Source organism: Candidozyma pseudohaemuli, assembly GCF_003013735.1.
Source record: "Candidozyma pseudohaemuli strain B12108 chromosome Unknown scaffold00008, whole genome shotgun sequence".
NCBI lineage: Eukaryota > Fungi > Ascomycota > Pichiomycetes > Serinales > Metschnikowiaceae > Candidozyma > Candidozyma pseudohaemuli.
The window spans coordinates 130,706-153,576 of NW_020194442.1; the positions used below are offsets into that span (position 1 = coordinate 130,706).

The window sequence follows — 22,871 nt, forward strand, 5'->3', positions numbered from 1 at the left end:
CACCCTCTCAAGCTTCCGCCCCCTCAATCTCACCCTTAGAACCCTTCCATACATAAACATCTTCTCCACCTCTCAATCCTCGGTCAGTTCCCGGGCCTGGTGCCGTTCAACAAGCACCCTCAAGTCCTCCAACGCCTGCTCTGTTCCCACACCCTCCACGGTCTGTGCCGTGAACGTCTGGCGACACATCGGACACAACCCTCGTGACAGCTCCTGCTCGAGCCACTGGTGTATGCAATGTAGGTGGAAGTTGTGGGTGCATCCTTTGCCTAGTACTAGGGGACAGTCGTCACCGGGGTATTTGCAGTTGGGGCAGGTTCCGTCAAAAGGGACTCGGCAGATTCCACAGAGCTCGTCGCCTCCGTCACCGTGTGCTGCTTTCCAGTGCCACGTGGCCACTCCGTGCCAGTTTCGTATGTGTACTTTCATCGGAGGTGTGGTGATTTAGATATTGGGAGGTTGGGTGATGCTGGATTTTCTTAATTGAAGGTGGGATTCTGTTCAGACACGCTTTTTAGATGGAATTTTGGTATTTGATGCTGTGGAATCAGTGGTTTAGTGGATTTTGATGGAGTGTGTTGAATTGAGTATCTGATCTGGGGTCTGTTGATGTCGCGTAGTTTCCAGTTTTTTTGTGGTGAGGCTTAATGCTACAATTAGTGTGAAATGAGATGTAGTCGAAAAAATCGAAAACGGTCGATTTTTTGGATTTGAAGAGTTTCACAGAATTTTTAGTGGCTTGAAATTTGTCCTTGCCCGTTTTTAGCGCTTCCAGGGCAGAATTTGGTGATTGGTGGAGGGTAGGCTGGAGTACCTAGTGAGACCCTGAAAAGCTACAATTTCCCTATGAAAAATTAAGTAAAGTTTATGCTTCAGATTAAATGAACTGAAGGAAAGCCAATTATGTGAATGCCATGCTGAAAATCTGAAACCCATAAATTCAAAAGGCATTGAATATTAGAAGCCGTGAAGTAGTTGCGTCAACTCCATCATACGGTTAACGTGCTTCTCCAGAATCTACAAATCATCCCAAGCATCCAAACCATAAAATTCATTGAAGTATTTCTATATTTGCATTATTAGCTTCATAATTTTGTAGCTTGTAGTTTGTGGTCTAAGTTGTATACTGAGGCATTCTGGCCAGTAGATGTCCTGATTGTAAGGCTTCATATCCCCATTCATCAGCTCCCACCAACGTCTCACCTCTTCTTGTAAACGAGCCCCTTGAAAATATCAAAGGAGTTTCCGTCCGGCTGCAACTCCAACTTCTCGTGGTTCCTCATATCCTCCGCGATCAAGAGTCCATAGTCACTGGTGATTCCACGAATCACACAGTCACGGACATTGCCGTCGCCAGCAGCGTCCAACACAACCCTCTGGTTCAGGTGGAACCACCTTTTGTAGTAAAGCGATAAGAACGGCTGCAAACCGGATCTCTGGAAAACGCTATAGAACTGCTCCATATTGAAAACAATCTTGGCAAGGAGGGTTTCGTGCTCATACGGAGGAAGCTCAGGCAAGCCCTTGGCTGCTCGAAGCTCATTGAGTCTCGCAAGAACACGATTGAGCGAGGTGGTGGGTGCTTCGTTGGACACATTGACACCACCGCCCCAAACGAGATGGAAACGGCCGTTCAAAAACTGGGAGTTGATCAACGAGCCTGAGATTTTGGCCCATTTCTCGTCGTCACCTTCCACAGTGCTGCTCACATCGTCCTTGTCACCGATCAGATTGTAGAACTCAGGCTTCAACGCATACATGTCATTGGGCCATTTGAGCTTCAACGGCATATCCTCGTATCCAGAACCCTGGCCCTGGACAGCCAGACCGTAGCCCAAAATCGACTCTATAAGCGCAAGTGCACAGAGGTACTGGAGGGTGACGATGATGGAGCTGTTGGACTCGCCCTGGGGGAGTCTGAACAATATGGATGTGGCCATGACACCCTTGGGGTTGATCCAGACGTTTCCACCACGTCCCCTTCCGGCAATTTGCGTAGTTGCGGTGAAGGTGAGTCCGTGGGGGAGGTGTTCGAGCCAATTGGGGTTTTTGTCGAGGAGAGTGTTTGTGGAGGTGACGACTTCTCCGTAGCCTAGAAGCTGGCCGATCTGGCCAATGGGCTGGTTGTTGGCGTCGTGGAGATGCTTCAATTCGTCAAAGTACTTGGCCATGCTGAAGTACGGCGTCTGGGCGTGGCTGGGGAAGGCCTGTGAGGTGAAGAACTTGAGGTGTTTTGGAGCAGAAACCACCTGGTCAAAGGACTGCTCGCCGTCCATTTCCGTGTCTTCGGTGATATCCGAGTCCTTCTCATCGTGGAGCACAAACGTGTCGTTGATGTCCTCGAACGTGGTTCCCGAAACAAACTCCATTTTGTCCTGGAGCGTGCTGAGCAAGTTTCTGGCGACACTAGGGTCCATCAGGGACGACAAAAAAATAGGCGTAAGACGAGGCACGGCACCGTCGACGTCGCCGTTTGTCTTGAGCCCCATTTTGTCCAAAACCGCCCGCAAAAAGAGCTTTCTTTCATGGTCGTTCGCCTCAATCAGCTCCACCACCAGCGCAAAGTGCTCGTCGTCGCCAGCCTTCATGAGCGGCGGCAGAAACTCAGGATGCGTGCCGAAAAGAACAGCACAGCCCTTGCCGACTTTGCAGTAAACGCCGGCTGCCATATCGGTATCTTCAAGATCAGCCTGAGGAGCAGCGTAACGGGCCAAAACCTCCACGTTGCGCTGTTTCAGGGCATCCACGAAAAGCCCGCCTCCGTTGTAGTAAACAGTCGCCTCCTTCGGGCTCAGGGGCAACGCTGACGTGTTCACAGCCATGGTGACCGCCTTGCTGCCCTTATGAGACTCATAGTCGAATCCCTTGTAGACACAGCCCCTTGCGATGCCGGGAAAGAAGCCGAGCTCTCGAGGACCGCTGACCTCCATTTTCGGGTCGCCTTCCTCGAACTCACACCGTTTGGCAGCGTAGTATCCTCCAGCACAGAGCCCCAAGTACCGTCCTCCCTTTCTGACAAACTGGGTGATCTTCAGGTTGCCGGCGCCGTTCAAAACATCACAGTACGGCAAATCAGCGCCTCCTGGAACCACCAACATCAGCGTCTTGTACTGCCAGGGGTCGCCCAAAAGCGACTGTTCAGAAACCGTCACCACAGCGTAATTCGGAGAAAGATGGAGTCTGAGCGACTCGACGGTGTGCTTGACCAGCTCGGGCGTGGTACCTCGGCCCAGGTAGACGAGCACGTTCATGGAAGAAAAACGGACTTTTGCGTTTGCAAAGTGGCGGAGGCAGCGGGTATTTATACTCCGAAACACTTTCGTGGGGGTGATTCAGTGGAAAAAAAGCCCGTTGCGAGTCATCTGAGTCAAGTGCGACTCAGCTTAAAAAAGCCTGAATCAGTGTTAGTCAATGGACGCGATGGACCAGGAAAAAAGCGTTGTTTTGGACCCGACGGGCGGGTTTGTGATAAAGACGAGGATTGTTGAGGGCGACGCCAAAAGGCCATATGCTACAAAGGTGTTTCTCAACGTCTGTCATGATCTCCAGGTTCCTAGACCTCCAGGTGAGTTCGTTCCAGAACAGGTGTTTCCGCTAATTGTCAAGAACGAGTGGGAGATTCCGCTAATTGTATCGCCGGAAAAGACAGACAAGGACAAGAAGGGCGTGCCGTCGCTAGTGTACGATTGCTGCATCAACACAGACTGTTTTTCGTGGGTCCAGGTCAACAACGACCTCAAGCTCATCTTGATCGAATGGTGCATTGAGTCCGTGGAGCTCATGTACGGGCTTGTGCTTGACCGGAGCTACAGCGTGCCGAAAATGCTCAGCAAGGGCGAGCTTCTGAAAACAGAGGTTTCGGAGGAAGACCTCAAGGGAGGGCTTCACAAGAAGATGCAAGAGTTGAAGCAGAACGAGGTTCTTGGGCTTTTGGACGAGCTCGAGCCGGAACCGGAGGCCCACGGCGAGCTTCCGGATTTGATGAACATTGACGGAAAGAAGAGCAGGCCGTTGATTGAGGAGGTAGGCGAGATGTCCTTGGAGCCGAAAGTAGAGAAGACAAAGAGAGTTGAGGTAAAAGCTGCTGGGGGCGCTCAGGCCATGGAGGTGGCTGTATCCTCGAAAAAGCTCGACGACGGCGACTTTGTGCTTACGTTTACGTCTCCCCAGCTTTCTCCAGAGGTGGATACGGATTTTCACGATGGGACGTTTGCGCTCATTAATAAGAACCCGGCGGTGAAGCTAGGGAAAAACAATAGGCTCGAGATTCCGCTTCCGGCGGGCTTCAGCCCGTATAGGGTGTTCTTCAGCACGAGCGAGTCGGCCTTGTACGTTTTTGCCCGGAGGTGAGCTACATTATGAATTTGAGGTTTCAAACAATTATATTGGAGAAAAAGTGGGTGGTTTCATCAGCGGTGCACCAATCCGTGGAGCAAGGAGCTCAGATCCTTTAGCAAAACCAGCGGAGCATCAAATTCCTTAATCTGCCCGTCTGCCAAGCCCAAGACCTTGTCCAGATCCAACACCGTCTCGGTTCTGTGAGCAATGGTGATCACCGTCTTACCAACACCTTTCTTGGCGATCACTTCCCGAACAAGCTTCTCCGTTTCGAGATCCACAGAAGCGGTGGCTTCATCCATAAGCACGATGCCAGAGTCCTTGAGAAGCGCCCTGGTCAAACACAAAAGCTGTTTTTGGCCTCCAGAGAAGTTGGATCCTGCCTCTCCAACCTTGCTGTCTAACCCACCAAGAGACTCAACGAATGACTTCAAGTGGGAGTCAGCTAATGCCTCCCAGATAGCATCGTCCAGGTACTCGCCCAAAGGATCGATGTTTTCACGGATGCTGCCCACGAAAAGCAAGGAATCTTGTGGAATGATCCCGAGTCCTGCTCTGAGATCCTGGAGCCGAACGTCCTCTACATCAATACCACCAATGAGGAGTCTGCCTCCGGTAGGTTTGAGCATTCTGAAAAGAGCTAGAACTATACTGCTCTTTCCGGCTCCGGTTCTGCCAACTATGCCGATTTTCTCACCGGCCTTGATGGTCAAGTTGAGGTTCTTAAGCACTGGCTGTTCGTCGTCCTCGTATGTTGCAGAGAAATTCTCGAATACGATATCGCCCGAGGGCCAGTTAGATGGAATGTCCACTTTCTCCCTGCGGTTCTCCTCTGCTTCCAAATTGACAAACTCCAAACATTTCTCCACAGGAAGGAACTTGGAGCTCCAGCCGGAGTGAATCCCAAGCAACAGTTTGAGGCCGCTGGCTACCTGCTCGGCATAACTCAAAACAAATACGGCAAGGCCACCAGAAATAGTGCTTCCACCCCAAAGAACAAAGGACAAGGAGCAGGAAAGCACAATGGCCGAAGTGAAGAACAGAAGCCTCACCGAAAGCCAATTGAGCAATAAACTCGACAACAAAGCGGACTGAGCCTCGAAGTCACTAGCTGCATGTTGCCTCTGAGCAAAATAGCCAATACTTCCGTAAGCTCTGATGGTTTCTGCACCGACGTATGTCTGCTGGGCAATCGAGGTTATTGGAGCTCTAGATGCCAGGCTAAGCTTGGAAAACTGTGTTTGAGCAGCTGAATGGGTACTTTGGTAGAAATAGATACCAAAACCGACAAGGATCAAGAAAGGAAACGCCGCAGGGGTATTGTACGCAATTATAGCGACTGTGGTGCCTGCGGTGATAAGAAGCTCTAATCTGCTGAAAATGAATTGTGGAATCGGTTCGATATCTGCACAATCTTGGTTGAATCGGGAAATGATATCGCCAACCTGAGTCTTGTCGAAAAACCGCATGGAAGTTCCTGCAAGTCCCCGGGCCATTCTTCTGAAGTAGCGGTTTCTGACCGTGATGGAGAACTTGAGAAGGTCAAACCAAGCTTTCAATAATCCCGCCAATTCGGCTACAACCCCACCAATTGCATACCATACAAAGCTGTATTGGCTGCCATCTACCCATTTGGCTAGCTGCCTTTCTGAACCTACCTCAAGTGGTCCCTTTGCTAGACTGAGAGTTACGGCTGTCACAATCAGGAGAATGGAGAAGCTGTCAGCATAGTCAGCAATGACACCTTTGGGAAGGTTTGTCTGGGCTGGCTGGGATGGTTTTTCCTCCTTGGGTTCTGTTTTCTGGAGATGTTCCTTGAGCGGGTCTAACTCGAGTTTGGCCTTCACGGGACGAATCTTGATTTCTGGGGCAGACGTCGTCAAAGCTTTAAATTCTTGACCTGAGATGAAACCGCTCAATTTGGGATGCTTCACGGCTTCATCGAAACTGACAACCTCCTCAATGACTCCCTCCTCAAGGAACACAAGCTTCAGAGAAATACTGATCAACCGATCGTTGTTTGTAGAAGCTATCACCGTTTTGCCATCCAAAAGCCCACCGGGCACAAACAAACTCTTCATGAGCTCGAATCCCACATGGTTATCCACAGCGCTGAGCACATCATCCAAGATGTAAATGTCAGCACCAGAGTAGACGGCTCTGGCAAGAGCGATTCTAGCTTTTTGGCCACCAGAAAGATTTATGCCTTTCTCGCCCACAAGCACTAGGTCGTTCTCAGGAAAACGGCTGATATCTTCGTCAAGCTGGCAGGCAGTGAGAACAGCTTTGTAAACGGGCTCATCGTACTGAAGCCCAAAAAGAACGTTTTCACGCAATGTGCCACTGAAAATGCTTGGGTCCTGGCCTACATAGGCAACCAGACCATTTCGGGTGATTTTGGAATCGATGGGCTGAAGCTCACCAAGAATGGCCAACAAAAGCGCAGTTTTGCCCAGCCCAACTTTGCCCACAACACTGATCGTTTCGCCTTTCTTCACTTGCAAGGTGATGTCATGCAAGGCTCTTTTGCCGCTTTCAGTCCAGTCGAAAGAAACACCCAGAACGACCACTGCATTGTCAGAATCATCAGTCAAATGGTTGGACTCAAGCTCAGGTGCATTCAAAAACAGGGCCACATTGGAGAAGGCTGTTCTCGTCCGTCTGAAAATGTTGATGGTCATGGGAAACATGGTGATAGAGCGCTCCACTTTCTTGAGCAACGACTCAATAGGGTAAAGTGCCTCTGGGGTGAGGTGAGCCTTCGAAACGTATTTGAGATAAGAAAGTGTCGTAAGTGAGACAATGAAGCTTTGACTGGTCCAAATGAGTCGGCAGAGATTGGAAGTCATGATTGATTTCCGCTCCACCGCTGTCACTTCTGTTTCCTGGGCCTCGATCAACTTCTCCAGAAGCACATGCTCCCAGGCATAGAGTTTGACAGCCTTGATGGACGCAAAAAGGTCGTTGATCCGCTGGGTCTGCTGAGTGTCGACAGTTTGAGTCTCTTTCCTGGAGTTGGACAGTTGACGAAGTGCGTATTTGTTGAGCGGAACAAAAAGAACCAATGCAGAGATTCCAACAATCGAGGCGAAACCAAGCAAGTTCCAAAGGGCAACCAACGAGACAATCGCACTTGCATCCATAAACGCCGTCGCGATAAGGATGTAAGGAGCCAATGTTATATCTGAAAGGCCTGAAGATAATAAGGTGAGAACCTTGCCCACGGGAAACTCTTCTCTGGATTTGGGTGATAAACGAACGATCTTCTTGTAAACAACGGCCTCCACCGACTTCAGGACCATGGTTCTGAGCTTCCTTTCGCTCAATGAAAAGAATGCGTCTGCCTGGCTCTCTAATAAAGAATTGAAGAATATGGCAAATGCAAGGAAAATGCCGTGAGTCAACTCTACTTGCTCGCCATGATATCTCTGATTCACGACATGAATAAGCTTACCAATGAGCCATGGTTCCAGAAACCCGAGCAAGGCGCTAGCAAATTTGAAAAAGAAAGCAGCACCAAACTGCGAAGGAAACGATTTGATAAGGGCGAAAAAGAGCGTTTTGGCTGTGAGATCGCTGCCGAGGTTCTTCTCCAACTCCAATGCATACCGTTCCGTGTCCACCTTGAACGAATCATCCTGGAGGTCCTCATACTCAATCTTCCCGTTCTTTTTGATGCTTTTGATAGCATTGTTCAAGTTCGAGCCGCTGGCTTTTTTGAGGAAGCTCTTGCCCCAACCTGGCCATCTGACGAAGGTCTCCAGAAGAATAAGAGCAGCAAGCGTAAGCGAGATCACATCGAAGGAAGCAGATCTCCAGAAAAGCCACGACACCGCCAAAGCCTTCAAGGCCAAAATTGCCAGGTAGAAGGTCTTGTCCAGAGTCACAAGCAGCAGTGGGATAGCCACAAATAAGCCGATGGAGTTTTTTGGACTTGCCGATTTTGCATCCAAGCCCTGGTGTGCAACAAGGAGCGTTGCTAACACACTGAGGACGTTTCGAGCCAAGGAAGCAGGACTTGGCCTGAAGGCAGCTAAGTCTGATTTGGCCATGGTTGGGAAGACAATGATTCGAGCCGGTTTATAAGGCTACGGACGCGCTTAAGCGAGATGCATGGACATGCACCCGCACATATGCCTCAGGGTAGATTATGATATTGTGTTGGCAGATTTTGAGGATTTGATTGGCGACGCAAGACGGAATTTACTTAGCGTTGGGATTGGAGACTAAATGATTATTGAACTTCCTACCACCGTCATATTGACCACTCGACTGGACCAATTGCGGGTTTGACGCGGTGCATGCGGCTCGCGTGGCTCCAGGATGCTGATAACGAAATGTGGCGTCGGATGTTCAGAAGAGGCACAAGAAGCGAGTTTTGAATGGTATTTGAAGAACACAATCACGAACCGTGTATCCTGGGGTTTGTGTACCCATCAGTGCAACTTCCTTGAATCGTTGGCACATTGTCAGCCCGTTTGTCGTTGTGCGCATGACAGCTATATTGATAGGGAGGTGCGTCGAGTGGCACCTTGAGGGTACTCGACGACGTCCAATGGGAAAGTATAGTCGAGGTTACAATACCCGTTTATTGAGATAAGCTTATTTCATGTGATGGGCTGGGTTATGCAGCTTTCTTTGGCAGTCGAATGCAATATCACTTGACTCGTTCAGGAAGCGTATTTCCGAGGCCAGCGTTCAGCCAGGCTCTAGTGTGACCTTGCATAGAAGGAGTTGTAGTTACACAGGTGTCCTAATTTGATCAGACACTGAATTCAACGTTGGCGTCCAATTCCTTATCTATACTGTTTCTGTGCTGTTTGGACCATGAGGATTCAGTTAGGTGTCAAGGTGAGTTACTGTAAGCAAATCAACTTTTGATGATGTGTGGAGAAAATCACACTGCACGGCTTCACCTCATTGTCTAATTGACGAAGGATGCCCAGGTTGATGCACCTTTCGCGAGAACTAAGCCCGAAAGCCGAATTCTGCTTCTCCACATGTATTCCAAAGCCTGAAGATGTATTGTGGGGAACACATGGCTCAATTGCGGGTACACTCAACAGATGGAACCAACATGCTTGATACGAAGTGAAGATCAACATCCAACCGAACCATACCTCGGCAGTTTGTCAGCACCTATCCCATGAGTATCATCTCAAAATGATGGATCTCTCAGATTCCTGCTAGATTGATTCAAATGGACACCTGCCAATAGCTCGCACTGGATTTTCGCAGCCATGCTAGTATAGTAAACTCACATATATCCCACACACATCCACAAACTCACACACTCCACAAATAGCCATCTTCAGTACTTCTATAATTGATCTCTCTAAATGAAAAAGCAATAAAGAATCTTCCATCGGAAGCTACCTTTATCCACTCCATGCACCTAGTACGTATATTACTCGAGACATGATACACACTATCCATTTCTACATCCGACTTTTCACTGTCTTCTGGCCAGCCTAATGCAATACCCCCTTATTCTTCAGTACAGCTCAAAATATTATACAGCTCAAAACATCATATGAAAACGACCCTCCAAACCTCGATCCCTCCAGAATCTCACCCACACAATGGCTGCAAAACCCACCCCATCAAGTCACCCCAACGTCACCCCAAAAGCCACCACAAAGTCACCACCTCAAAAGCCACCACCCCAAAACCTCCATATCAATCCCCAAATACTCCTTTCCATCCTCCAAACCTCGCTTTCAACACCCCCACATTCCGTCGACCCTGCGTTGGACCTGCCTGTTACGGCATGCGCTAAGATAACGTCGAGGCTTGCAGATTCGCAGCTACACCTCATCTTAAACCTCACCTCTTAAACATCACCTCTTCCACCGAAAACACATGGAAGCCCGAGATCCCCTTTTAGTTCCATCACCATCGTACGGAGCTACTTCCCAAAAGGGCTCTCGCCTGGAAGCAGCCGTGCTAGCCCGGTCGCTGGCACCGTTGATCATCACGTTTCTTCTCCAGTTCTTGCTTGAAACAACCACCATCTTCGTCTCGGGCCGCCTCGGGTCCACGGAACTCGCCGTTGTCTCCCTCGGCCTATGTTCCTTCAACATCACCGCGGTGGCGTTCTACCAGGGCATGAGCACCTCGTTGGATAGCTTCTGTTCTCAGGCTTTTGGAGCTGGAAGACCACACATGGTGGGCGTTTACTTCCAGCGCTGCTCCGTGATGATGCTAGCGGTGACGGCGTTTCCGCTTTTGCCGCTTTGGTGGTTTTCGGGTTTGATTTTGAAAAGACTTGTGCCGTCAGAGGACCTTGCGCTACAGTGCCAGACGTTCCTTAGAATCATGATAATCGGCGCCCCGGGCCTCTTGTTTTTCGAAACAGCAAAGCGGTTTTTCCAGGCACAGCATATCTTCAACGCAGGCACGTACGCCTTGGCGGTCTCGGTGCCGCTTCACGGCGTGCTCAACTGGTTTCTTGTTCTCAGTCCCACCACAGGCCTCGGGCTCGTGGGGCTCCCCATTGCATTGTCCGTTTCCTACTGGATAAATCCCATCGTTTTGCTTTTTTACGCTGTGTTCGTGGACGGCACCGGGTGCTGGGGAGGCATCGACTGGAGAAAGGCCTCCGTCAACTGGAAACCCATGCTCCGCTTGGCTGTTCCGGGCGTGGTGATGGTGGAGGCGGAATATTTGGCGTTTGAGGTGATGACGATTTTGGCGGCTTCTTTTGGTACGACTGCCTTGGCGGCCCAGTCGATTGGGTCCAATGTCGGTGGTATCGCTTTCCAGGTGCCTTTTGCTGTTTCTGTCGCCGTGACGACCCGAGTAGGGCACTTCATTGGCCTTCAGGATATAAAAGCAGCACAGTCGGTGACCAGGACTTCCATTTGCGTTGGCGCTGGAATGGGCGTTCTCAACTTTGTCGTACTCTTCTTTGGAAGAACGCCCATCTCCAGTTTGTACTCGGACGACTCGAGAGTAGTCCACACCGCAAGCAAGGTTCTAGCTCTAGCAGCGATTAACCAGATCGCCGACTGCACCAACATCGTCACTGCTGGCGTGTTGAGGGGCCAGGGACGACAGAAGATCGGGTCGTACCTCAACCTCGCTTCGTACTACTTGGTGGCGATTCCGTCGGCGTACTTTTTTGCATTCAAGCTCGATACAGAGGTCTACGGGCTCTGGTTTGGGCTTATTTGCGGTGTCACCGTGCTTGCATTGGGAGAGGTGTTCTGTGTGGTTAGAAGTCGCTGGGAACACATTGTGGACGAGTGCAGCAGAAACCACGATGCGTGAGCCCACTATTGCGACGTTTGATTTATATGGTCGAGGGGTTTTGGGCTTTCTTCGACTTGAGCCTAAGACAACAGCATCCATGAGCAGATGCATGGTTCTTTTATAGAGATGCTCATGGGTGTCACTTTGCGAGGCAATGCAAAGTGCTAACTAAAGGGCATTACAAGCCACTTATTTCTGCTTCACTGTCATCACAGATACCCCACGTCACATTCTACAGATCCACAGATCTGGCTTTCAATCAGCCCATTCTGTGGAATTACTCCTAAAACTAAAAAGCACTCGTGTTTCTATATCCGGTTCAATTGACGTCTTCTCCACTCGTCATTGTCCTCAACATCGCCGTCATATCCAGGGTCCTCCTCCTCAAGTACAGCAGCATCCACAGTATCCTTCTTCACTGCAAGGGAAGAGACATTGAGAGCAAAAAGGGCAACCACGGCCACAAAGGAAAACTTCATTTTTCTGGAGAAGCAAATCAGGATTTTTAGCCCCTTAAATAGTTTAGGGGGCTGTCTCACGGGGCCGTTCGCCGATATCCCGGTGCCACAGCCGTTGTGCATTGACAGATTCTACTGGGGTTTGAGATGATACTAATGATTTTTGAAAGATTACACAAAATAGTTTTTGCGGAAGATTGTTCGATCTTCTGCTGCAGCATTATTTTAAATTGACATTTCAAGAAGGTGAAATGATTATTGTTCCACTGTGGGTATTCTCGCTTGCTAGTAGGGGTGTCTCACTTGCATAGAGGTGCGCAACGATAGGGTGCCATGACGTCATAAAGTAAAACAGGGAAACGAGCAGATAAGAACGCTTCTACTGAGGCTTTTAAGCTTCGAAAGCTTTTTGACACGTGGAGTGGTATTGAAATTGGTCAATTGATTAATTGAGCTGAGGGAAAGTCGATTAGAATGTGAGAATTGTTAATTCCCGGGTTTGAGACCTCTTTTGAGAAAAGAGCGGTCCTTGACATTCAGCACCATGGATCCTACCAGCACCATGGAACACCCGAGTCGGCTTAGTATCGCCAATACTAAGCCCCGTTTTTAGCCATTTACCAGCGGGTCCGACTCTCGTGAACAATAAGACCCTTATTGGCCTCATTGGCTGGGGAGGTCCTTAAGGCTTGGCACTGGTATATATATTATTGACAGTCCAAATGGCCTCCCTCCCTCCATAAAAATGGAAGACAGAGAAAAAGAATTCCCCAATTCAGAGCATGAATTGCACTCCCACAAGCCAGAGGTCGATCCAGATGTCGATCTCAAGACACTCACAAAGATACTAGTTCTATCGCTATTCGTGTTCCAGGCCATGTTTCTCCTGGTTCCAATATATCTCCTGGAGTTGGAAAAGAATCCTGACATTGCACCCCTCGTTATTGCTGTGCTGTTTTCACTTTTTGACTGTGCTTCCCAGTGCGGCTATTACCTTGGATTCAGGCCCACCATAGTCATTGGATTTAGCTCTATGTCATTGTGGTCAATATTGGCCTGGGTTTGCGAGCTATTCGACCTGACCTTTTTGCGCAAGTGGGCCATAGTCACAGTCTGGATGTGGCTGTTCGTTTGCATGGGCGCTTTCCACATGTTGTTCTACTATTTCAAGAAGTTGAGGGTGATGAGGTTGATAGGCATCTGCCTCTTGGGCGCCATATTCTCCGTTTTCTCCAACTTTTACATTCGCACAACTAGCAGCTACAATGTCATATTGGCTGCGTACTTTGTCTACTGCCTTCTGATGGCGGGTTTGTTCTACTGGAAAGCTCCTAATACACCTCGTTTATATGGAGAAGTCAGCTTTAAGACTATGCGGCCACGGATCGCCGGTTTTGGTCTTATAGTTCTCCTTAACTTCATTATGCTCAATATTCTTGCCGTCACGGGCTTCAATGGTGTGTTTGTCATGGCCTTTGCGGTTTATCTAGGTTTGAGCCTTTATCCATATTCAGGCTTGATTCATTATGGACATCCAAACTTTTTCAGGTCTGACCTCAGGGAAAGAGGACGCAGAAATTACAGAGAAATCCATGAGACGTTTTTCCCGTTCCTCGCCTCCAGTGAAGCGTAGAGGCTGGCTGCAACACTCATATAGTGCAACTTTAAGCTGGATATCACTTTTCATCATGCCTTTCCTCTCGTAGACAATAGGCCTTATTGGTCCTCATTGGCCATGGGAACGTGCGTACTTAAGGCTTGGCTTTGGTATATGTATTACGAAAAAGTTTCATTTATAAATATGGAGGATGTAGAAAAAAGACTTATCTTGATACCTGCAAGCTTGATTTAGACCTTTCCAGGGCTAAGGCTGATTTGATGAAACCTGTAAAGCCACTACTTCTTTCGATGTTTGTGATCTAGAAGTTATGGCCCAGGCATTTTCCCATACTTTGAGGATATTCCAGAAAAACAGGATGCTTGTCGGGCCGTCCCATGGTTTATAGGAATGTGCGAATTCTTCTAAGCTGCCTTCTACAGTGAGTATTACCTTGGATTCACACCTACCATGATATTTGGATCAGTATGGCAGCATGGCCAATATTGGCAGCACATTCACTAGACCTGTTATTTCTGAAATTTTTTTGGCAGCTAGCTCCTGGAAACACCACATGGTATTGTTTGAGGTTGCACCATTTCAAGAATGTACTAGTAATATGGAGCATAGGTTTCTCGCTAAGGATCAGTGTTAAGCCAAGATATGTGTACCTGCTGGGTTGATTACTAGGTCAGACTTTGGTACTGCCTCTGAATGGCTGCTTTAGTCCACTTGAAGGTCTCAAACACACTTGAGCCCAAAAATCGCTTTTAATGCAAGAGAAAAAAACAGCGAGGCCAAATGTTGCAAATTTGGAGATTCTTACTTAATTCTGCTAAATGAGCCCCAATCTCTTCAACCCGTAGTAAGCATTTCATGGATATCCTACTTCCTTGTTTAGAATTCTCGCTACTTGATTATTCAGTATGGTCATACCAGCCTTCGGAAATATCACTACTGGACGAAATCGTGGCAAAGAAGTTCGTGAGACGTTTTCTTAAAAGTAGTCTTGAAATTCTTACACAATAATAATTATGACGTTTCACCTGGGTTATGTGCCCGTACCCTCCTTTCCATGATCATGAGACAAGAAACTACCACAGACAATGCGTGCGCATGTAAGGCTTGGCACTGGTATATATATCATGTCGACAATCCAATGAAATTCAAATTCTATAAAAATGGAGGATATAGAAAAAGATTTTCCCCATCACCAAAATCTCCAGGAAAACGATGGCGAACATGGTATTAGCCAGCCTGAGCGCGAGGTCAACCTAAAGACACTTGCAGCCACCCTTGTGCTTTCCATATTCGCTCTCCAAGGGTTATTCCTTATGTTCCCTACATTCCACAAATTAGAAAGCAGTGGATTTGATCATTTCGGCATATGGATAATGAGCTTAGTTGGCCCCATCCCAGCCGCCTTGTATGGAGGCTATTTCCTTGGATTCAAGCCCACCATGGTCTTTGGATTTCTCGGTATGGCAGTTTGCTCGATGTTGGCAGGATTCGGCGAGTCCCTCGATCTGACATTATTCCGCAAACTTGCCCTGGTGACGGCGGGGATGTGGTTGTTTGTGACCATCGGACGCATTTACACGATATTGTACTTTTTCAAGAGCTTGAAGGAATTCAAGTTGATCATGACATGTGTCTTGGGCGGCGCAGTATCCGTTTTCACCAATGCCTTTGTTTATAAAGCGCTTCCCTACAACTTGCGTCTTTATATGTACTTTCCATACTGCCTTGTGATGGCTGCTCTAGTGTACTTCAAGGTCCCCAACACCCCTCGTTTGAGCGCAAACATTGGTTTCAATTCAAAGGGGAGAACATTGTGGCCAAATCTTGCAGGTTTTGTTTCCTCCGTTTTACTCAACTTCGTCATGATGCACTTTAATGGTCTCCCACCATTCCTATATGGTGTGTGCATTTTGGTGCACATGGCCCTCCAAGGTCTATTTGCGTTGCCGTTGATGCGGTTGGGACATGTTAAGTTTTGGGATACTTTAATCATCAATCAAACACGCGGATATACCGAGGAACTAAGGGAAATCTATCTTCCCATTGTTGCGCCATTTTGAGATTGAGACACCTATGTATGACAATTATGACACCTTAACGAATAAAATTGAGAGGATTTGGATTGTAGACATTTGGTTGAACACAGAGTGAAGCGTAGTTAGGCACCGTCAACTGCTTTTACACATCTCCCAATTCAATTTTTCTACGTTTTGGTGTCTTTATGACTCTAGTGTACTTTGAGGACTGAAATCGTTGGAGGAATACAGTAGATTTCGTACTTTTGCATTTGAAATCCTTCAATTTCACGCTGGTTGGCACTTTACCGATTTCTTATGTTGTTCAAGTCCTCTGGGTGTATCCATATTTGGAAAGTCTAAGTAGAGTCAGGTACCGCAGAGAATGACCAACCAAATATTTCTATAGGGTATGCAAAATAAAGTATGCTTCCCCAAGATGTACAGTGATGCAAGGTGTACCTCTACTCTCCCAGTTTACAAGAAGAAGTTGTCTTTTTTTCAATTCCACCATCATCCAGGTAATCGAAAATGCCAGTTTCTTTAAACCCTGGCGCACTCATTTCCACTGTTTCTCAATTTGGATGCCACATATTGAGGTTCCTAAAAAGACTCTTTATTGAACCCACTCACTTTCTTCCTTTATTGCTGGAACGAAGCCCAGGGTCTCTTGCTCAGGAGCGGGCGAATCATAAATTTATATCCTATGTATCGTCCCATTTGCTCTTCACTGGCTGTTCATTAATTAGTGAAATCTTGAGTGACCATGGGGTAAGTGCTCCTGTTTTCGAACCAAAGTCTTTCTTTTTGGCTTGTACGTTTGGAAAAATGGTCGAACAGTGGATACATGGATGGGATGAAAATCGTGAGGTTTTGTTGGCCTATGGTAGCCTGTTGAATGCGGTATGGTGTCTTATACTAAAACTCTGTGTGGGCTACGATCCCAAAGTCTTGCCTTACCTTACCCAGATGATCAACTTCTACTGGGTGTGTTTTCCGCTTGCGTTGGTTCACATTTTTGCATATCGGTTTCGGGATGTCAGGAGAAGATGGAAGGAAATCGTTGGTGCAGTGGCCGGGTTTTCGATTTTATTTAATGCCCTGGTTACCACTAATGTTCCACGGAGCTGGATGTCGCTGCTTCTTGGACCCTACTTTTTGATAATGACAGAGCGTGTATTATTACCGGGTCCAAGTCGCCTGGGTGATGCAAATGCCTTCAAAATCAAGCTTCAATTTACAGGTGTGGCTACTTATTTGATGACATGCCTCACTTGGGATTATTGCAGATCGTTCTTTGCATCTGGAGAGGGCTATCGCTTGTTTCTGGGTGTATGTATCTGTGTAGGGGTGTTGAGTGGAGGCTTGATTTTGGCCCTGGGTCTTTGGGGACGGGGATCAGATGGTGAAACAAGCGACGAATCAGATGAGTTCTTAAGTAATGAACCGGAGGCCCAGGACGTGGAAGATCGTAACCCACGGGAGCTTCTTTATGTGCATGTTTTTCAGGATGAAGACATAATTCTTCGCCCAAGAGTGACTTTTTGAGACCAGGGTAAGTTTTTTTAAGAGGAGGGAGGTTTTGGGATGTTTTCGATTTGTGGAGCAGAGATGACCAAGTACCTACCGATCATGCGATAATCTGCCATTATGTGTAGGTGAACAAACCCTGGTAGTGCAGATTTAAATATAATTCCACGATTATTATACTTCCCGCTTCATATCATGAAACCCAAAACTTCCTGCTTTGCCTTTTCCTACTAATTTCTCTCTATTTCTAATATCAACCAAATACTCACCATAAGACTGGGGTTGCGAAGCCACTCAATGGCTGCATAAAGTGCCGCATCAGGAGTGCACACAGACCTGTCATCTTCTATAGTGCGGCGGCACGTCAAATTCTATCCTTTCCCATTTTTACTCCCATGGATATTGAAAACAACATAGAGCAGCAGGACTCTCCACGTCACAGGAAATCTCTCGCTGTAGTTGCTGTTCTTTCGACGCTTGCGCTCTTTTTAGAACAGGATAAACAAGATGCCGGCCAAAATCACGATCTTTCACATTTCGAGGCCACTATTTTTGGGTGGTTACTTTTCATTGGCGGTTTGGCTTTCAGCTTCTCTTTGGGCTGGAAAATAGGAGCAGGCCGTTTGGTAACGCTTGGTTTCGTCATAATGACTGCCTGGTGTGTTGTGAAGAAGATATCTGAGAATCTAGATTCCAAGGGATTGCAGCTTTTAGCCTACATCACCAACAGCTTCTGGATATGTATTCCTTTGGGGATGATGAGTGTTACGTATTTGCACTTCAAGAACCTTAGAAGAGAGTTTTTGTGGATTTTTGGGGTCATAGTGTGCTTTATCATCTTCTCACTGGGAGGTGTGATCGCCGTGATTGGTAAACAGGATTGGCTTCTTTACGTAATGATACCGTACTGCTTGGTGATGATCCCTGTTCTGTACCTTTATGTTCCAAACCCTCTTCCTTTGGAAACTGGTGTGAATTTTCCAGATCTTTTACCCCAATTAGCTGGTCTGGTGGGGCACGTTTTGGCGTGTTTTATATGGCTCCAGAACAGAACCACGCCTGAATCGTGGGCAAAAAGGGCATTTTTTTCAATTGCCTGTCTCCTTTTCGACATTTTCAGTTTAGGATTGATGGTTCACGGTCCGCATGAAGAGTTGAAAGAATACCAGCGCCATGTTGAAATTTGATCAGATGCAAGACAGCGAAGTGTAAAGAGCCAGGCTTAGAAGGGCTTTTTCGTCAAGTGGAGTTGGTCATTGTACCCCAAAGGCAGAAATTTATAGTCCTAATGAAGCTGCTTCAGATTATCGATTTAAAGTTTTAGTGCAGGCCTCATCAAATGGAGTCTACTTTGATCAACACCACACCCCTTGTTTACTTTCTCTACTCATTCTGCTCTATGTTTTTACGTAAAAATGAAACGTCAATCAATAAAAACCAATTTGTCCATAGAAGCAACAGGAGGTGGTATCACAAAGCCTCATTCGCCGCGTGATTGGCCAAACGCAAGATGTGCACAGAAACCTGTCACATTAAGACCGTGCGGCATCTCCAATTCCACCCACAACTCCCCTTCTTTTACAAATTGTGGAAATGAAGGACTTAGAAACCATCGCTTCAAAAGGAGGCTTCAATTTGCCCAATGCAAACAAAACTGCATTGGTTTGGACGTCCATCTTGTCGGTTTTTGTCATGCAAGTCAAGGTACAAGTGGATGTAGAGGAACTGAGAAAGAAGCAATTCTTTCTAGCAGACCTAGGGATTCTATGGCTTATAATAATGGGAGCTCAAGCACTGACGATTTCATTGGGCTATTTTGTGGGTTTCCGGACTGTTGTCATATCAGGATTCGTGCTTGTCTTACTTTCAAGTATTGAGGCTAAACTATCGGTGTTGCTTGACTATAAAGCTCTTCAAAGTCTTGCTTTGATTCACAATTGGTACTCTATGAGTGTCATTATAGGAGTGTTGCAGGTGAACTTGTTCTACTTTGGTGGTTCAAATAAGCGCTTGATATCGCTAAGTCTAGCACTGATCCTCCTTTTAGTACTCTCGAACATCCTTGTGCTCATATTCGTTCCCCCCTGGTTAGTTTCAAACATATATGCATTTTACTGCTTTGCAATGATCGGCGTTGTTTCCAAGAACCTCCCCAATACTCCCCCTTGAATGGAGAAATTACTTTGCCGAAAGTTTTACCACATATAATCGGTTTTGCAGGACACATGATCACCTGTTTCGTTTGGTATCAGTATAACAGTGAATTTGAGATTGGTTCAAACTCGTATAATGTTTTTCTGGGTACCTGCTTTGTGGTGGGAGTTGTTTCTTTGGGGATGATTCAGTATGGATACCCTAGTCACTGGAAACAGGGATATTATGAGTTAAAGCAAAAGCTGCTGGAATTTTCCAAAATGTGGAATAATGGGGAAGCAAATGAAGGTTTTATTCAGATCAGGTGAGAAGGTTCTACCTGGAGTGGACCAATTCCCTGAATGTTAGATTTCATACTTTCCAATTGAATTTGAATTATCTGGAGTTTCGTACGTTTACATCAATGTAGGAGATATGACTGAAAGTTTTTTTGAGAAGTCTGTTGAGAAGTGGGTAATAGCTCTTCGGAAGAAATTGTGGAGATGACTAATATGGAGGCAGTTTAAAGAGAGCTACATATGCATAAATACCCATCACAAATGTTGAAAAAGTTGTTAGTATCCTCAACGCAATCAGACATCCTCACCACTTACTGCTCCCCTGAATAGCTGATGTTAAGTAATAGGAGAAAACGTTCGAAAACTCTTCTGATAAGCCGAAACCAGCCAGTAACAGATAATGTACAGCTTTTTTAGTGCTCACCTAATTTGTAAATAGGCCTATTTTGCAACACTCCACGACCCAAATCATCCTACTCGTCTCTATTCGCTACGATTCCACACAGATAAAAACAAACATCGCTAAAACGAAACATTCATCTATTTCAAAAAAATCAATATGGCACTGGAGCTCATCATTTACCCCCAGTCATCCGCAACTACGCATTTCAATGCACCGCCAGAGACACAATATCCTTTACCCCTGCAAATTAAACAAAATGTTTATTATATTTCTTTTTTTTTTTTCCAATAACCCCGTTTCTCGCCATCCTCCAGAATACCCTCCTGGTGGCTGCAAACCTACTATGCACACCGGCATCACCATGCGATGAGAAGAACCTCAGTGATCTAAAACACCACACATGCCCCGCAAGAGATTCGACAAGAAAAACGCCCAGACCTTCTCGGTGGTGCACAGGTCCCACGAGGACCTGCTCTACTTCGACAACGACGCCTCCAAGCACGTGCTTATCCCTGCTGCCCAAAGAGCCCAGGCTCAAGGTACGCTTTCCCAACTCAAGGCCAGAAAGTCAGGAAAACAAAGCTACAGCACACAGGAGCTCGAGGACACTTTGGGAAAAGACGCCGTTCAGGCGATGCGGGCCAACGAGGGTTTGGCGGCGCAGTACGGAATCTACTTTGACGATTCCCAGTACGATTACATGCAACACTTGAAGCCTATCGGAGGAGGAGGCGACAGCGTGTTTATAGAGGCCAAGAACAAGGAGAAGCCCAAGGAGCTGATCGAGGCGCTCATCAAGGATGTGCTTCCGTCGGAAACGAAGAGAAAGGTGGCGTTTGACGATGAGGAGAATATTCCAGAAGAACTTCGAGGATTCCAGCCCCACATGGACCCCAGGCTTCGAGAGGTGTTGGAGGCGCTTGAGGACGAGGCCTACGTGGCCGAAGCCGGCGAGGGCGAGGTGGAGGATGCGGATTTCCTAGATTTGTTGCAGTCTGGCGAAGTGGCCGATGAGGACGATTTTTACGACGAATACGACGGCGACGACTGGGACCTTGACGAGTTTGAGGACTACGAGGGCGAGTACGACGAGGAGGAGGTGGTGGAGGAGCTCGAGAACCCGTACAACGAAGGCGAGGCGCCCGAGGATGTTGAGGTCGCAGTTCCAGCGGTCAGCAGTGGCTGGGAGAAGGATTTCATGAAGTTCAAGAAGGAGACCAAGAACGCTGTGAACGAGTGGGACTCCGACAACGAGTTTGAGGAAGAGGAGGAGGAGGACGTTGTTGGAGAGCTTCCGCAGATCGGATCCGGCAAAAAGAAGCTGAAGAACAAGATGAGAAAGAAGATGGGCGCCATGACCGACACGTCGTCGTTCTCGATGTCGTCGTCGGCGCTTTTCCGTACGGAGGGCTTGACGCTCCTTGACGACCGCTACGAGCAGTTGAACCGTAAGTTCGAGGAGGAGGACCCGTACATGGAGGAGCACCAGGCGTTTGACATGGCCAACGAGAGGCCGGACTTTGAGGACATGCTTGACGATTTCTTGGACAACTACGAGTTGGACCGCGGCGGACGGAAGCTTGTCAAGAAGGACCAGGAACACGAGACCTTGAAGGCAGCTGCCGACTCGGTTTCCAAGGGTAAGCTCGCTGCCAGGCGCAAGCGTGAGAAGAACTCCATGGACAAGCTTGGGGGTGCTTTTGGGAACATGAAGATCTAGGCATTGGAGGTTTCCAGAAGCTGTTTGACTGAATTGAAGGAATGACTGAATAGAAGGAATGATGGTGCCATTTGGTGAATTGAAGGCTTTAGAGACTTGTTACCTGAATGGCTCTATTTTTTTCATCGGCTATGCCAGAATCAACTGGTAACCACCAGCTTTGTGAAGCGGCGGCCGGACCAGGCAATGCAATATCATAATGGGCCCAATGTCTGGTATTCCACCATGATCTCGATAGTAATGTCTTCAGATTTCCCGGCGTGAAAGTGCCACCTTTATCATATCCCGATCGGCGTAATCACGCCCCAACCCACCATTGACCTCCCAGAACACTTTGCCGACCCCCATTGTATCACCATGATCCACCCCATTGTGCCACCACACCCAAGCAACCACCAAGGCTGCCCAACGCTCTTGGCAGACGCACTCCGGAGTAATTTTCAAATCAAGAAATACGCCGGGTGGTTATGCTCCCGGGGATATGGTGCACCATGGCGGCTGTATGCTGAATAGGTAGCCTGGCTGCAAAGAGGGTTCAGCCGCTTTGGCATGGAAGGAGTCGTTTGAGCGTGACAGGGCGGCTGGAGTGTAATAAGATTGCTTCTTTGGGCGGCAGAGAACGGGATGTTTTGAGTTTCCATTTTCTTGATTTTTCACTTTTCAACAATGATGCCGAAGGGTCCGTCCGGGACCAATCTGAAGAGATTCCGAGGACGGTCTACGCTCAATTCGTCACTTAAGGGATTGAATGTGCTTGTTTTGAAGCTTCAGGCTGGTGCCTGGCGCCCATCCAGACCCTTGATCTGGGACATTGTGTCGAAATCACTGATATCAACGAAATTCACTACATCCGCTGATCCGAACCACCACGCCCCCAAACACACACTATATAACCCCCCAAACCCAGCCCCTAAATGCATCCCACACAATTTTCTGCAAAACGTCTATTTAGCCCTGGCGCCATACCACCATGGGATGTTCCGGAGTTCGGGTCGTGCGCCGCACAAAAGCCTCGCTTATCCCCCGAGCATAAAACAACCCATTCCAAAACTTTAATACTACAACTCCTCATCTCCATTTGGGCCCCTACATCCCAAGTGAAT

General features: G+C 47.6%; 8 protein-coding genes across 8 annotated transcripts; 6 read left to right on the forward strand and 2 right to left on the reverse strand.

The window, feature by feature from the left end:
* Positions 1-1,199: 1,199 nt before the first annotated feature.
* C7M61_003277 (biotin--[acetyl-CoA-carboxylase] ligase) lies at positions 1,200-3,251 on the reverse strand (the record flags this gene model as incomplete). The annotated part of the gene is made up of 1 exon (XM_024858619.1): positions 1,200-3,251. One exon carries the CDS (start codon positions 3,249-3,251, stop codon positions 1,200-1,202), a length of 2,052 nt encoding a protein of 683 aa, XP_024713106.1.
* Positions 3,252-3,411: 160 nt separating this feature from the next.
* C7M61_003278 (uncharacterized protein) lies at positions 3,412-4,350 on the forward strand (the record flags this gene model as incomplete). The annotated part of the gene is made up of 1 exon (XM_024858620.1): positions 3,412-4,350. The coding sequence occupies one exon, from the start codon at positions 3,412-3,414 to the stop codon at positions 4,348-4,350; it is 939 nt and encodes a 312-aa protein (XP_024713107.1).
* Positions 4,351-4,409: 59 nt separating this feature from the next.
* Positions 4,410-8,390, reverse strand: C7M61_003279 (uncharacterized protein; the record flags this gene model as incomplete). The annotated part of the gene is made up of 1 exon (XM_024858621.1): positions 4,410-8,390. The coding sequence occupies one exon, from the start codon at positions 8,388-8,390 to the stop codon at positions 4,410-4,412; it is 3,981 nt and encodes a 1,326-aa protein (XP_024713108.1).
* Positions 8,391-10,200: 1,810 nt separating this feature from the next.
* On the forward strand, positions 10,201-11,610 carry C7M61_003280 (uncharacterized protein; the record flags this gene model as incomplete). Its single annotated transcript, XM_024858622.1, has 1 exon — positions 10,201-11,610. The coding sequence occupies one exon, from the start codon at positions 10,201-10,203 to the stop codon at positions 11,608-11,610; it is 1,410 nt and encodes a 469-aa protein (XP_024713109.1).
* Positions 11,611-12,795: 1,185 nt separating this feature from the next.
* Positions 12,796-13,683, forward strand: C7M61_003281 (uncharacterized protein; the record flags this gene model as incomplete). Its single annotated transcript, XM_024858623.1, has 1 exon — positions 12,796-13,683. One exon carries the CDS (start codon positions 12,796-12,798, stop codon positions 13,681-13,683), a length of 888 nt encoding a protein of 295 aa, XP_024713110.1.
* A 1,424-nt stretch (positions 13,684-15,107) lies between these two features.
* On the forward strand, positions 15,108-15,728 carry C7M61_003282 (uncharacterized protein; the record flags this gene model as incomplete). Its single annotated transcript, XM_024858624.1, has 1 exon — positions 15,108-15,728. One exon carries the CDS (start codon positions 15,108-15,110, stop codon positions 15,726-15,728), a length of 621 nt encoding a protein of 206 aa, XP_024713111.1.
* Positions 15,729-17,608: 1,880 nt separating this feature from the next.
* On the forward strand, positions 17,609-18,400 carry C7M61_003283 (uncharacterized protein; the record flags this gene model as incomplete). Its single annotated transcript, XM_024858625.1, has 1 exon — positions 17,609-18,400. The coding sequence occupies one exon, from the start codon at positions 17,609-17,611 to the stop codon at positions 18,398-18,400; it is 792 nt and encodes a 263-aa protein (XP_024713112.1).
* Positions 18,401-20,448: 2,048 nt separating this feature from the next.
* LTV1 (Ltv1p) lies at positions 20,449-21,768 on the forward strand (the record flags this gene model as incomplete). Its single annotated transcript, XM_024858626.1, has 1 exon — positions 20,449-21,768. The coding sequence occupies one exon, from the start codon at positions 20,449-20,451 to the stop codon at positions 21,766-21,768; it is 1,320 nt and encodes a 439-aa protein (XP_024713113.1).
* Positions 21,769-22,871: the final 1,103 nt, after the last annotated feature.